At 42.3% G+C, this 13,901-nt stretch overlaps 1 protein-coding gene across 8 annotated transcripts in view; it reads right to left on the bottom strand.

The window, feature by feature from the left end:
- The window catches only part of LOC143259698 (zinc finger and BTB domain-containing protein 8A-like), a 98,632-nt gene that overhangs the window by 21,046 nt on the left and 63,685 nt on the right, over positions 1-13,901 (bottom strand). Inside the window, exon 5 of one of the 8 annotated variants that reach the window (XM_076523024.1) lies at positions 3,506-6,517. The exons of 5 other annotated variants lie outside the window; for them this stretch is intronic. In XM_076523024.1, coding sequence (XP_076379139.1) covers positions 6,300-6,517 — 218 coding nt within the window. In that variant the 3' untranslated portion in view covers positions 3,506-6,299. Of the gene's footprint in view, positions 1-3,505; positions 6,518-9,833; positions 11,405-11,441 lie in introns of those variants that run through there. 2 more of the 8 variants (XM_076523026.1, XM_076523021.1) reach the window with 2 other exon arrangements.

The following is a 13,901-nucleotide window of genomic DNA, read 5'->3' as shown; positions in this document are numbered from 1 at the left end:
CCGTAATGTGGAAACGTTGGTAATGGGCGAAGATTTATGAGCGAAATCAGAGGTCATACAGTGTCATAGGGGTGGAAAATATTCAAGCAAAACCGGGCGAAAATTCTGACTTACACCGAAGGACAATTTCCGTCCGCTCCTATTTCAAATTCGATAACGATTACGATTTCCAATATATTTGCAACAAATATTCGCGGTCCGCGGACATTAAAAACACCTACGTTTATAATTAGATACTATACAACCGAATATTCCAATAGCAAAATATACAGGATGTCTCGGGATTTTCCCGCCAAACTGCGAGAACTTAATTTGGAGGGCAAAAGAAGAAAATAGATGTCATACGAATTTTCCGAATGAACACTGGAATGACGAATTCACATTTACTCATTTACGTTACACGGAGAAAGCATAACTCTGTATAAATAGAAGCGGTTATAGAATTCGGCTACGTCCACTACAAAATGTTCTCAATTATCCCTGAACTTCGATTGTGAATCAAAAGTGGCTTGATAAGAAACAAACGTTTGGTAAAGTTTTTCGCGGACTCGCAAACGAAGCTACGTCGTCATTTCCTTTCGGTGCTCGTTTTTGGGACGTCCTGTAGGCATTCAACAGTCCCCGCCGGAAGCAGAAACGATTTGTTCGCAAAACGGCCGGAAGAAGGTGAAGCGTGGAAAGCAGAGGAGCCAATATTTGCACAGCCGAATCACACGGTCGTTACCATTAACGAAGTAGGCGAAGATCTATGCTAACCGAAGAGGAAACGGCGAGCATTGGAATTCGTAGTCGATCGCCGTTCGCACAGACAAGATTTTTTCATTTCTTCGACAGCCTCCGAAAGACTCTCGTTCTCGTTTCCGGATTTGGCCGTGTACAGTTTTTGCGACGAGTGGAAGCTTATTTAAAGGCGACGCAGGAAGGCTAATAAACATTCCATTATTATGAAGTCAAACGTTACTAACTACGCTGCTTAGATTGTATTTCACCCGACATCTTGCGTATGAGAATCATTCACGCGCGGCACTTGGAAAATCGTCGACATTTGAATAACACTTTTCGCTGCAGTGATTAACACGTTGAATGCCACAGGGGTCACCGGTGACCGGCACTTAACGCTTTGCAGTCGAAGCTATTTGAATTCGAAATCCAAAACATAATTTCTGATCTACAGTATTTCTATTTTATATAATTTATCGCGACTCGTGCGTATGAAATTGGACCTATTGGCAAGTACAATGCAATTTTAATAGTCTTTTTTAAAGTATAAACGAGTTTGATGCTCTTCGAATGATTTTGAAAAATAGCATATCAATTTTTAGTGGCGCCTCAGAGTCGCCATTCGAGTGCAAAGGGTTAACTTGGCGGTGACGCCATGGCGGCCACCGGTGACCGGCACGCCCAAATTGATAGAAATATATTGTTACGGCGACTTGTCCAAATCAAGTCGCTGTAATGTGAAACTGCCCTGTTGTGAGCAACTCCATAAAGAAAAATAGAAGAGAGGGGTTGCCACGGAGGTGTTTTATCAACGGACAATCGAAGAGTCGGGATCGGACCGTCGAGCGATCAACACCATCTAATTCAAAGATCTCTAACATAATTTAATTTAGTTGTATTATAGTTCGTGTTCTCTATTGTAAATAAAATGCCGCGACGCGGGAGAAGTGTAGTAATTCGTAACAATATATAATTTCAAACAAATGTCAATATCTAAAATTTGGTATTATTGTCATCGTCGATTCAAACAGTGACCCCTGTCGCAATTAACACGTCAAACATGGTTATACACTGTAACTTATCTATTGCAGATAATATTTCAACATTATATGTATCACATAAAAGAAAATTCATCGTGGCGCCGCGGACAATTTCTGTAAAACCGGCGTGGCATTCAACGTGTTCAAAGAGATGGCAGCAATTGGCCGACGTTGGACCTAGCAACGAATCACAAAGTTTAACAAGCTATACTCCTAGACCTTTGGCATCAAACGCATACTTATACATAATTATTATATAAATTTGCGTAAACTTTGAAATATTGTCGTTCATAATATACATCCAGTTGAAATGCTATAATATCTTCTTCTTCGGATTTATGATCACTCGATGATTATGATCGTTCGAAATAGTGGAAAATGAGTCGAAATAAATATGTGTATCGTTTTGGTAGACTTGTTTAGAAAATTATTACGTAGTAGCAAGATTTGTTTCCTGAATATCGTCTTCATTTCCAAAATAATTTGCTAATCCTTTGCACTGCGATTTCAATCACGGCTACGTTAATTAGCATTTCTTCGTCCTTAATAATTTTCCTAATCGAATGGGACAATTTTTGTTGCTTGTTACTTTTGTTTTTGAAATTAATGACGTTCATTTTCAGCAGATTGAAGGGATCCAATGAAACATACCTCTATTACGAAATATTAAAACAATTTGGCAAAACGAAGTTGCGGCTTCCTTGAACATTATGCTGTGTACTACGGCTTAAAAAAGCAACGTCTAATGAGATTAATTTATGCATGTCGCGTAAAATAGAGATCGTGGACGTTGCACAGTGGTCGTGACCTTTGTTAATTTAGTGTGGCCGTGATATACGCGGGCACAAGCATTAAGAGGGCTAATCGTTTTAAAACTGAAACGGACGTATACTGAAATAAACGTTGATCATTTTCGAGACTTGCGGCACGACAAAAGCGCAAGTGAAATTGCACATACTCGTGAGAGCACGTTTAGGAAGTCACAGCCGCATTCCTCGATTCTAAATGCGACAAATCTGCTTGTCAATCATATCGGCTCCATTTCACTAGAGAAAGCTCGCACGAAATCGTGCCGCTGCTGTCGAATTTCGTTGTAACACGGTGCGAGCGTGCACCGTGCGCAGAGAAATAGGAAATCCGTGCTCCGCTGGAATTCGCCAAACTTTAAGACGGCGTAAAACGTTTAAGTATGGTCATCAAATTTTCTGCTGGCACGTTTACGGTGCCAGGAAAGCGTCGGGATGGTGGAAAGTCAAATGGAACGACGCGACCCCAGGATTGATATCTCGAGGAGATTGTGACGATCTCCGAAATTTCAATCTGAATTATTGCAAAATCGAAAAGTTGTAATCTAGACGCTATCGTGATATGTTCTGACGTCTTTCCAACACGTTCTCGTATGCGTATGTAGATGTTTCACCGAAAAAAAAGTAAGACAATTTTTCCTCAAAATCTTCAAGGAGAGAAGGACTTTCCAAAAATGGAAAATATTAGGTTGCACGAATGTTGACAGATGAGAGGATATTTTCAGATTAATATATTATTAATATATTAATATATATTTATATATTATATATTATTAATATATTAATATATATTTATATATTATTATATTATATATATTTATATAATATATATTAATATATTATATATTATTATATTATATATATTTATATAATATATATTATTATATTATATATATTTATATAATATATATTTTCAGTTTAAAAAATGTATAACACAGATAAGAAAAATATTTCACGAAATATGCATTTAAACTTACAACGGAGAATTAATTGCTTCATATTCTATATACAAAGTTTATTAAGAGTAGTATGCGTAGTAAAATCTGGTACTAGATTCGAGCGAATTATTACAGATGAAAATAATTGTTGTCAAAAGAACAAATCTGGATGGATGAATTGGCGGTTACAACATTGGCAGGGCTAGAAGTAGAGCAATTTTCTAATAAAGTGTCTGAAGTAACGAATAAAGGTTCCCATTTTCTCGAGGGACAGACTAGAAGATTTAACGGTGCAATAAGATTCTACGATTTCCACGTGAATCATTGGACAGGATCCTTGAAAAATAATTTCCTGAATACAACGAACGAGAAATGTAATGAACAGAGAAATGAGCTCCGAGAAGAACGCTTAACCGTGCAAGATGGAAAATCAATGATATACTATATCTCCCGCTCTAACCACCACAGAGAGGTCTTTCATCTTAAAATCCCGGTTTTCGTCGTGTCTTATACCTACCTATCGATGTGATCAAACATGGTTACACCGAATGTTCCCGCGTTTAAAACCTCCATTGCGCTTACACAACCATCTCGCTTACCTCGCGTCTCCCTTTGTCTTCGTTATTTCTTTCGCGTTCGTTCACGCGACATACACGTGCTAAGAGTGCTCGAAAAGTTTGCTTACACATTATAAAATTCGATCGTACACTGACACCGAACGCGTTGTTGCATAATAATTGCCGGGATGATCCCTTGTTTGCAAAGCAAGGAGACACTCCCATCGCTACAAGAGCGATCTCGCGGAAGCTCTCTGCACGACTGAATCGCAAGTGCTTCGGTAGCTTTCCAACTATTTCGGAAAAATGTCGCAATTTTTCAGCGTTAATCAAATGGGACGTTGCCTAACTCGAAGTTGCTGATTGTAGGGAAATTCCAGCTGCCAGTTTTCATGTTTGGTGGATGAAGACCAAGGCTAGGACTGGCGACTACAATTTATGCAATAGCTTGAAGATTAATCATCTGCTCTCGAATTTACTAAAACGTTCTATGAGCATCAGAAATTAAAATTGAGTACATTTTCTCATGTCACATTTAATTTTTTTGGTTTAATAATCTATTAAATAAAAGCGAATTTAATGATGCGAATATTGTTTCGAGTTATAGGGTGGCAATTTTTAGTGGCGCCTTATAGTCGATATTTGAATGCAAAAGGTTAATGGATACAGGGAGAAAAATGTTAAATGCGCAAATCGATCACACTTCTGTAAGAAATTAAGTGACTTAATTTTGGAAAATTCATGGACAGTACATTTAACTTATAATTCACAATCTTACTCTTCGTAAAATGACGATTAAAATGTTTGTCATTCTATCTTGATTAATTGCTACGACCAACTATAAATCCGAGATAAACCGTTCAGCTACAAACGAAATCCAAGCTTCATTACAATCTGCAATTTCGTGATGGGTATCGTCCTCTGTGAGTTTCAATTTGTTCTAGATTTATAGCTATATTAATTCTTGCCTTTATCAAGGATTTTAGAGGAATTTATGGTGAAGCTATGGTTTCTAAACATGCCAGATGCGAAAATAACAATCTGCATATAAACAGAGTGGCAAATCTCGCGACGTGGAAAAGAATCGACATTCGTGTGAATGAGGAGAATGAGCAAACTTTCTCACAGATCTAACAAGTACCACGGTCGAGGTCATTCGAAACCAAACTGCACGTTGTGGCTCGTTTATTCTTGTTCATTCTACTTTACTGCTTAATATATAAATCAATTTAAACTGGATCGAGAAAGTCTGGATTCTAAAGCCACAAGATAATTCTTCTAAAAATGATATTAACGATGTTCTTAACCCCTTACACTACGATTTCTTTCACAGCTACGTTGATTAGCACTTCTCTCTCTCTCTCTCTCTCTCTCTCTCTCTTCGTCTTTAATAATTTCCTTAATAAAACGAGGTCATTTTTGTTTTTTTAATTCGATGTAGAAGAAGCGGATAACATTGATATTTGGTACATTAGGGTAATGGATCTGGTTATTGTGGGATAACCAATTGCTGCGTCTTTTATTTTCTTTATTTTTTAACAAAAAATTGGGATAGAAAGGCACAACAATAAGTTACCGCACACTAACCGGATCCACTACCTTGTGCACGAAATCATCGTGAATCTGACTCGTTGTTATACTACAAAGGGTTAAGGAATTACAAAATCATGCGAAAAATTTATGACACCGATATAGACGATAACGGAATCATTCGAGGCCTCTTCACAGCTGAAAAGTATTCGAAAACCTCGGGACTCTTCTAAAAGTAGACAATCGCGAAGAAGCGCAGTTCCAAACCACTATAGATCAAGTCCTCGGAGACTCTAAATTCTTGCCAAGAGGCAACGTTGGAAAAGAGAAACACCGCGACTGTCGTAAATATTCTTGATCTTGGCAAATTCAAGGATCGGAAACTGCAAAGCTTTTCCGCCAAACGGTAAACAGCGACGTCCCCTTGGTCCTACTAGAGCAAAGTACACGTAAAAAGGCCGTAATTCGAGAATGGTTCCAAATAAAAAGCGCGACGGGATTCCAGAGAAGCTGAATGATACGACAGACCACGGTCGCTCCGAAGAGCGATCGGTTTTGAAAGGAAACAGTGGCATTTTCACGAAACCGAAAACCGCGGACCTTCCGAACCTTCCAACCGACCGACGACCTGGTCGGCGTGGCGGGCCGAAGGGCTCTGATCGATCCGAAGGAATCGCCGCGCTAGATCCGCGGCTCCTCTCACACGTGCTATTGCGCGTGCGCGTGCTTGGTACGCGTGTGCATGAGCAGGGTATCGCTGCGCGTGTAAACCGCGGGACAGAGCCGGCAGGCGTACTTTCCCGGGAAATGCACGTAATAGTGATTGCGCACGTTCGTCACGACCTTACCGCACAACGAGCACCGCCTCCTCTCGTCGCTGTTACTCTGTCTCTCAAATATTTGCGATATCCGCCAATTTTTCAGCTCTGCAACAACAGAAACCACAGGGTCAGCAAGCCGCGAAACAACGCGTCCCGTCAATTGGCGCAGCGTCATCTCTCTATTTCTGGCTGTCTTTTCTTTTCGAGTTTTGTTCGGTTTTGTCTCGTTTTTCCTTTTCGCTTGGTTTTTAGTTCGTTCGTTCGTTCGTTACCATCCGTGACCACCGATCGCGACGGCGTGCGCGTGTGCGTGTAAGGCCACCCCGATCGAGAACCATTTGAGAACCGAGTCCTACGGGGATCGAGAATGACTGAGACGATGAAACATGCTACTTCCAGTGGAGACATTTATCCGGCTTATCCGAAAATATTCATCCGAAAGAGTTCTTAATAACCTGTTCCCAATGTTTACTATCGCGCCCAGCGAACCCTAACTTGTGGAACTTAGTTGTTCTCTATGCAAGAAGATCAAAGAAGGTCTATACGAAGGTTGGATCACACACACTTTGGGTGGTTGCGTTGATTTTTGTGCACACTGGTAAGAAACCCAAGTATAGCTTTTTCAGTAGAAATAAATCAGAGAAATGTTATCGGACCACTTAGCGCGGGGCAAGACTTTCTAAATCAGCCCTGAAACATCGCCAAGAAGCTGCGTTGAAATGATCCCTACCTACGACAGTACATGTACGCTATGGCGAGCAATACTTCCAGAAAGTATCGAATTTACTGAATTTTACGTATAGACATGTGGCGGCTATCTCCAGACCCGCCAGCAGAGGGCTCCTCTTCCCGCTAGTAACCGATCCGCCTCGATTCCTATATATACGGAGACTTCGTCCTTACTACCCCCACGTCTAAGGCAAGGGCCCGCTAGGATAGCCTTACTGATGAGTCCTCTAGCGGGCCCCCGGGCGAAACGTCTCCCCACTCCTTTTCCCAACCGAACATACACCTACAACCGCCGCCAAAGACAGTCTCATTTTTAGATGAACCACGGTCGGTCACGTGTCGTTTACAGTACCAAAATAGTCCTACCGATCGATGGAATTTGATTAGGAACGGTACAAATCCACTTGGAAAAATAGTACGCCGGCGTGGGCTATTCAAGTGAAAGTACTTTCTTCGATTGTGTTCCCATTTTGCCGACGCTGTGTTGATTAAGTGGTGTGTCAGCCTTCCATTGATGCAGTATTACATACAGTCAGTCACAAAGATATTCGTACAATTGCTCACACATTTGAATTTCACGCATTAGAAGAGAACAGAATAAAGAGTTAATATACGTTACGAAAGTTTATACTTGTAGAATAATGTCATGTATGCGTAGTTTTGATATAAAGACTAAAAATATTAGTATCATCCCGGGAAAACATCCTCTCGGCGAACACCGGAGTTGATAATCAATCTTTGTCGGCAGAAAATCAGATACGGATCCTTGAAAATGGCGATTCAAAGCCATTTACTGTGCGGCCAAGAGTGGCACATTGAAATTCGTCAAGTCTGTTATGATTTTTATCTTCATTGAAATGCAGAATTTGTACAAATTCATCGATGTCATCCGGCAAAGAATTATAAAAATCAAAAGGTCGCCATTCTCCGAGACTTGTTCGACTCCAACTAACAAACTATGAGTGGTCGTAAAATGTCGATAACGTTCGTTTCTATGCATCAGATACTCGAAATGTGGCACGTAGTATGCAGACTATTGTGACTGACTGTATATTGTAACGCGACTTGAGATGTGGCCCCTTTACATGCACTCGGCAACAAATTGTCCCGGGTCAATTACCATTTATCTCGGGCACGATCGAAAGGGTTGATAGCTGGTTGGATCAGTCGCAATTAAAAGTTTGAGAAACGTTCGTGCAACGTCCGTCGAATTTATGTTTCGTTACATCGATTCGTGTGAGCGTGAACCCCGGGAACCGTAATAGGGCACGTAAAGAGGGAAGGAGTCGCGCCGAGGGCCCTTCTAAGCCATATACTGCGTTCCCATAACAGCACTGAGAGCTTCCCCCACTCCGTGCCCCGCTTGGTTTCCCTATTTCACGACTATAACTACTCCTACTTTGTCCCTATGGCTACCGGTTCATACGTGCGCGCCGCTTGTAAGAAAAATGTGACACCGAGTGGACGATTTAGACCTACAGGATGGTTCGTTAAAAACGGACGGAATTCTAACACAGCTACGCATAATTGAAGGGTAGGTGTTGAACACGTAGGTTTCATTTCATTAGATCATCGAATCGACACGGCAAGTGCTATGATTTCAAACAGAGCTCAGTTGTTCTTCCAACGCATCAGTTTTACTCTATCGAAATAAATCACCGATTAGATTAATAATAGCGAAATAAAATTCAGTATGCAGCGCGTCGGAGCGAAGCGCTAGCAGCCGGCGTAATTTCCGATAAAATCAATCCAACGAAAAAGCATCCGGGTGACCTGTTTTGACCAGGCCACCCTATGCGAGAGGTGAATCCACTGGTGAAAGCACCGAAGTATATTCCAGACCGGCGTTACTCGACCCGAGTGCCATAAGGACTTTCTCCAACCTCGGGTGCTTTTGTTCCCTCCTATATTCCAGATATTTTTCTTCCTCCGTCCCGGCCGAGTTAGCTATCCGCGTCGTGAATACACGACGCATACGAACGCAATTCGGCGTTGTGAACGAGAAGGAAATCGCGCGAGGCCCACCCGTGACCATCGGCACAGCCTATGGCAGCCCACAGCGGTGCCTTGGACAAAACCCGATGGCAGAGAACACTCGTACACCGTGATACGCGAAGAAACGCGGTCAGTCTGGCTTGGCTCTCTTCCTCCGTGAGCTTCGGGAAAAACTGAACGTTGGCTGCGCGAAATCTTCGGTGATCGCAGGCGTCTCTGGCTAACTTGATCACTTGGCCCGCAACTTATTGTCAGCTGGAGGATTCGATAGGCGCTTGTTGCGCACCCTCGACGCTCAGCGACGACGATGCATGCGGACTTCGATGAACTATTCCCCGATTTCCTGTTCGGTGCACGAGACGCGTCCCCCGAAGTCTGCGGTCGTTGATAGCAAGCGTTGCGGTTGTTCCATCGAGGCGGTAATGTTTATTCCAGCGAACGGTGTTTACAGAGTTCGAGACAAAGCGAATAGACGTACAAATTATTCGCGGCAACTTGCAAAGGAATCGGGGAGCTGATCTGTCGGGTTTGATGGTGCGTGTTCGGATGCATTTATCGTGATTCGTTAACCATTGGATAGTTCCGATGTGTTCGTGACAAACGCGACATATCCGCGCGAAAACAGCGGTCGTTGTGGTTCTCGAGATCCGAGTTGGGGCAACGCTGGTTTAAGAAGTACCGAAAACCCTTTCGAGAATTGAGTATCGATTCAAAGCTCTTTACTGTGTTGCGCATAGAGAGGGTGTACAAGAATTTCACTACTTATTGTGAAGTTTGTTAGTACATCGACTGCTATCATTTATTTTGTTAACGATCCACGCGATTGTAATACTTTCTTAAACGCAGTGTATTCTCTGCGTAAAAGTCTCTAATTGACAACGTGCACGGAAATTATTTTGGCTCCGCGTTTGGGAAACATGCGAAACGACGAATACGGTTCGGTAAACGTGTCAATCTATGTCTGTATGTCGGATAAAAGTAATAAGTGTACATAATAAAAGTGTATACGAAAGCATGCCGCACGTAATAATTCTTTTGTTCTACAACAAATCTTTAAAATAACTTTATCAAATGCGCAATGTAATTGTTGTATCGTTTCACACCTTCTGTGGCGGAAAAATCAAGGCAAAGAAACGTATATAATTTAATGTACAATTCAGAAATTAATCAAATTCACAATAATAAATGGAGCGTATTTCAATATTATTTGAAATCAACTCGGTACATTTTCCAGCTACGGTAGAACGCATTTCCACCGTATAGAAAATCGGCCGGGCGCGCGTGATAGAAAACAATGAATGTCACTCACGTATGCGCTTTATTTCCTTCGTTCTTATCGATCTACTCCTTCACATTTTTTCCGTGCACGTGTCCGATAACTTAAAAACCAATCGCTGACGCGCGAATATTATTCGCTTAGGCATTCACGAACGAAGCATGGTCAACGAACATAACGAAAGACTTCGGTTTTATTAGCGACGATCCGAGTTCTTTACCGTTCGTTAATTTCGATTTTTCTGTATTTCGAGATAGAAATTCGGGCGAACGTAACCGATCGACGGTAACAAACCGTGAACAATAACGCGTCAGATAGAGAGAAGAAGACGAGTCTTAGGCGGACGAGTGATTGGACGTTTGAACGTGCAGTGATTTTCGTTTTCCTGTCAGCGATACGTCTGACCGCCGGATGCGGCGACAGCAGCCGGAAGTATCGGCAGGTTAACGGGAGTATCGGCAACGCACGATCTGGAAATGACAATCGACTCGGGGATCTGAAACGGGAATGCTTGGATGAGATGAAATATGTTGTCAAAATTCCATTGTTCCCTAAATAGACACGCGGCAAGGTGAAAACATTACAATGATCGCGTATATCACGCCCATTGTCGCGTTTTCACGCATGAACACCCCTTAACGATGCATCGACCTCCATACAGTGCTCCGAATATGTATTCGAATTGCAGAAAAAGAATCGTTCTCCCCTTATAGTCGTCGTTTAATAGCGGATCCTTATGCGCAACTAACACTTCGTTAGTTGAACACCGATAGACGGGGACCAGAATTGAAAATTCTGTTGTACGCGATCTTTGATACGTATGGACGTATGCAACGAGAGCATAAACATCCGCACGAACGACTGTCGGAAAGATAGCCAGGAATTCCGTGAAAATTTTGAAGGAGAGCAGAATCCAGAATTATCTAACCCGAAGAAACGGCGCAAGGACGGACCACTGTACGGACGTGAACGTCAGGGAACACGTGAATGATCTGGAAGCAGAAGAAAAAAGAAAGATAGACGACTCGGTTAACACACAATTATGTTTAATCAAAAAATTAGTATGAAATACATTAAATGCACATGTGATTAATTCTCCATATTTTTTTTTGTTTTGTTTGTTTGTTTGTTTCTTTATCCTCATCATCCATATATTATCTACACTATAATTAAAGGTGTATATAATAATTGCAATCGTAACATAACACTTGCATGTTAGAATAACCATAAGAATAAGAATATAATCGTAGTAACAATAAGAAGTAGTAAGAATAATTTCTCGTAATAAAATCGATTACACCCTATGATCGTTAGTCCTTGTACCTGCATGGTCAAACGGTATCTCGCTATTCGTTTTTTTCTGTTTCATTAATCATTCATTTTGCTTCATTATCCGTTATCGTTAGTTTCATTTACTTCTCGTCGGTAAAGTGCGCCTATTGTACGTTTCATAATGTTTCACCTTTTTCGTTTTTCGCAAATTTTCGACTTGTCGGAGCCAAAGTGTCTGAATATACAATAAATTCGTCCCGATAAGGGAACGGCGAGAACTACACAGCGCGCCCGTCGCGGTACCGTTCCCGTCGACGTTGCGTCGCGCATCCGCGTCCACGTCCACGTCGACGTCGACGTCGCGGCGATCGGCCGACGAAGCATACGCGAGCAGCGATGCCGATCGTCGCGACGCGTCGCCATCGGCACCCATGCGATTGCACGCGATGCCATGCGACGCCATGCGACGTCATGCGACGCCACGCGGTTGCGACGATCGCGACGCGCTGACGAGAACAACGAGACTGACGCGGGACGACACGCGCAGAAAGAGAGAGGCCCAACGCGCTCGTCATCGACATCCTCTCGTCGACGTCGCGACGCGTCGTCCGGCGTTGACGATGTCGCAACAGAAGCGTCCTCGCTGTCTCTCGCGAGACGTGTGCCGTGTTTCCCCGTTTCGCTCTCAGCACACCCCAAAAACTCTCTGCCTCGCGAGCGCTAACTCGATCGCACGCTGTCTACAAGCATCAGGCGTTCCCTTATGTCCGCATAATATAATGTCGCAACGAGCCGAACGAAGGAATGGAAGAAAAGGGAGAGATAGAAGCGAGACGATGCATCGGAGCTTCATTGGACGGTAATAAAAGTGGAAAACGGAACTGAAACGGGAATCAGGTGGTTTTTCTTGCTTTCATTTGCTCCCGCCATGCCGCCTGATCGAAAGACTCGGGGATGGGGGTTGATGCGAGAGGGTGGGAGGATGGAAGGACGTTCCGCGTTGATTTGATTCCCTACTTCTCCTTCTGACACGCACTCATTATTTCTGAATCTCTTTCTCTCTTCTCCACTCACACAGTCGCATACACACAGATCCACACGCTCTGTCTCTCTGTCAGTCGCTTTCTTTCCCTCTCATACTCCCATACTTCTTCAACACGAAGAAAATGCAACGTTTAACGATTTACACTTTTCTCTCACGGATCTCATCCGAGTGTCACCTACACGTCGGGATTCTATAGAGGCTCTTTTGTTTGACTTTCCTCCCATTTCTCCCCCATATTTACACGTGCCTACCAAGATCAGAACTTTCAGTCTAACAGTCGCGCATTGATTACTTCTTGTTTTTTCAATTTCTTCTCTCTCTCTCTCTCTCTCTCTCTCACTCTCATTCTCCCATTTTTTCTTCTCTGTAACTCATTTCGCGATACCAAATCACCGTTCTTCCTAGTCATTTTAAATGATGAGTAGAACACGCTCAGTAGTGGCACCCCACCCGGGGAACGTTTCCCGGGTGCTCGTGCACGATTTACAATTATTACAGTTTTTTTGTTTCTTCATTTATATCATCCCCCGAGAAAAATAACAAAATGTATATATATATATATATATTTATTTATATATTTATATTTCTTATTCATATTTATATTCATACGAAGATAGATATATACATATACCGTGTGTGTATATACATATATATCCATAATTATATCCGTACTTTGTATATATTAATATATAAAGAGATATTAATAATAGTACTTTTTTTTTATTTAGTTCGGTAATGTACAATGGCGGGCGGAACGCTGTCGCTCGACAAGGTGAAAACAAAACGCCTATACGTGCTCCTTATCCTATGATCAGCTAAGCCTAGTCCCTAGGTAACACCTACACCTATGTAACTACACTCATAATGTTCACTTGCACAGCCATAGTTTCTTTTCTTCTCGTCGCATTTCTCCTGCTAGACTCTTTCTCCCCTCTCTCCCTCTCTTTTTTCTTCTTTTCACTCTCTCTCTCTCTCTCTCTCTCTTTCTCTCTCTCTCCCTCTTTCTCTCTCTTTATTGCCTCCCGCCCCCTTCCTGACTCCGCCCCTTTTGAATAAACTTCCGTGTCCCACAACTACTTCGACGAACTAGATCGAGCGACCTGATACTTTATCGTGCAGGGTCCACGGGCTAATTTCGAGGCGAACGATCGTACTCACCGCTCCTATAGCTC

Source organism: Megalopta genalis, chromosome 6, assembly GCF_051020955.1.
Source record: "Megalopta genalis isolate 19385.01 chromosome 6, iyMegGena1_principal, whole genome shotgun sequence".
Lineage (NCBI taxonomy): Eukaryota > Metazoa > Arthropoda > Insecta > Hymenoptera > Halictidae > Megalopta > Megalopta genalis.
Note: the sequence above shows the minus strand (reverse complement) of the source record. Positions and strands in the feature narration are given on the sequence as shown.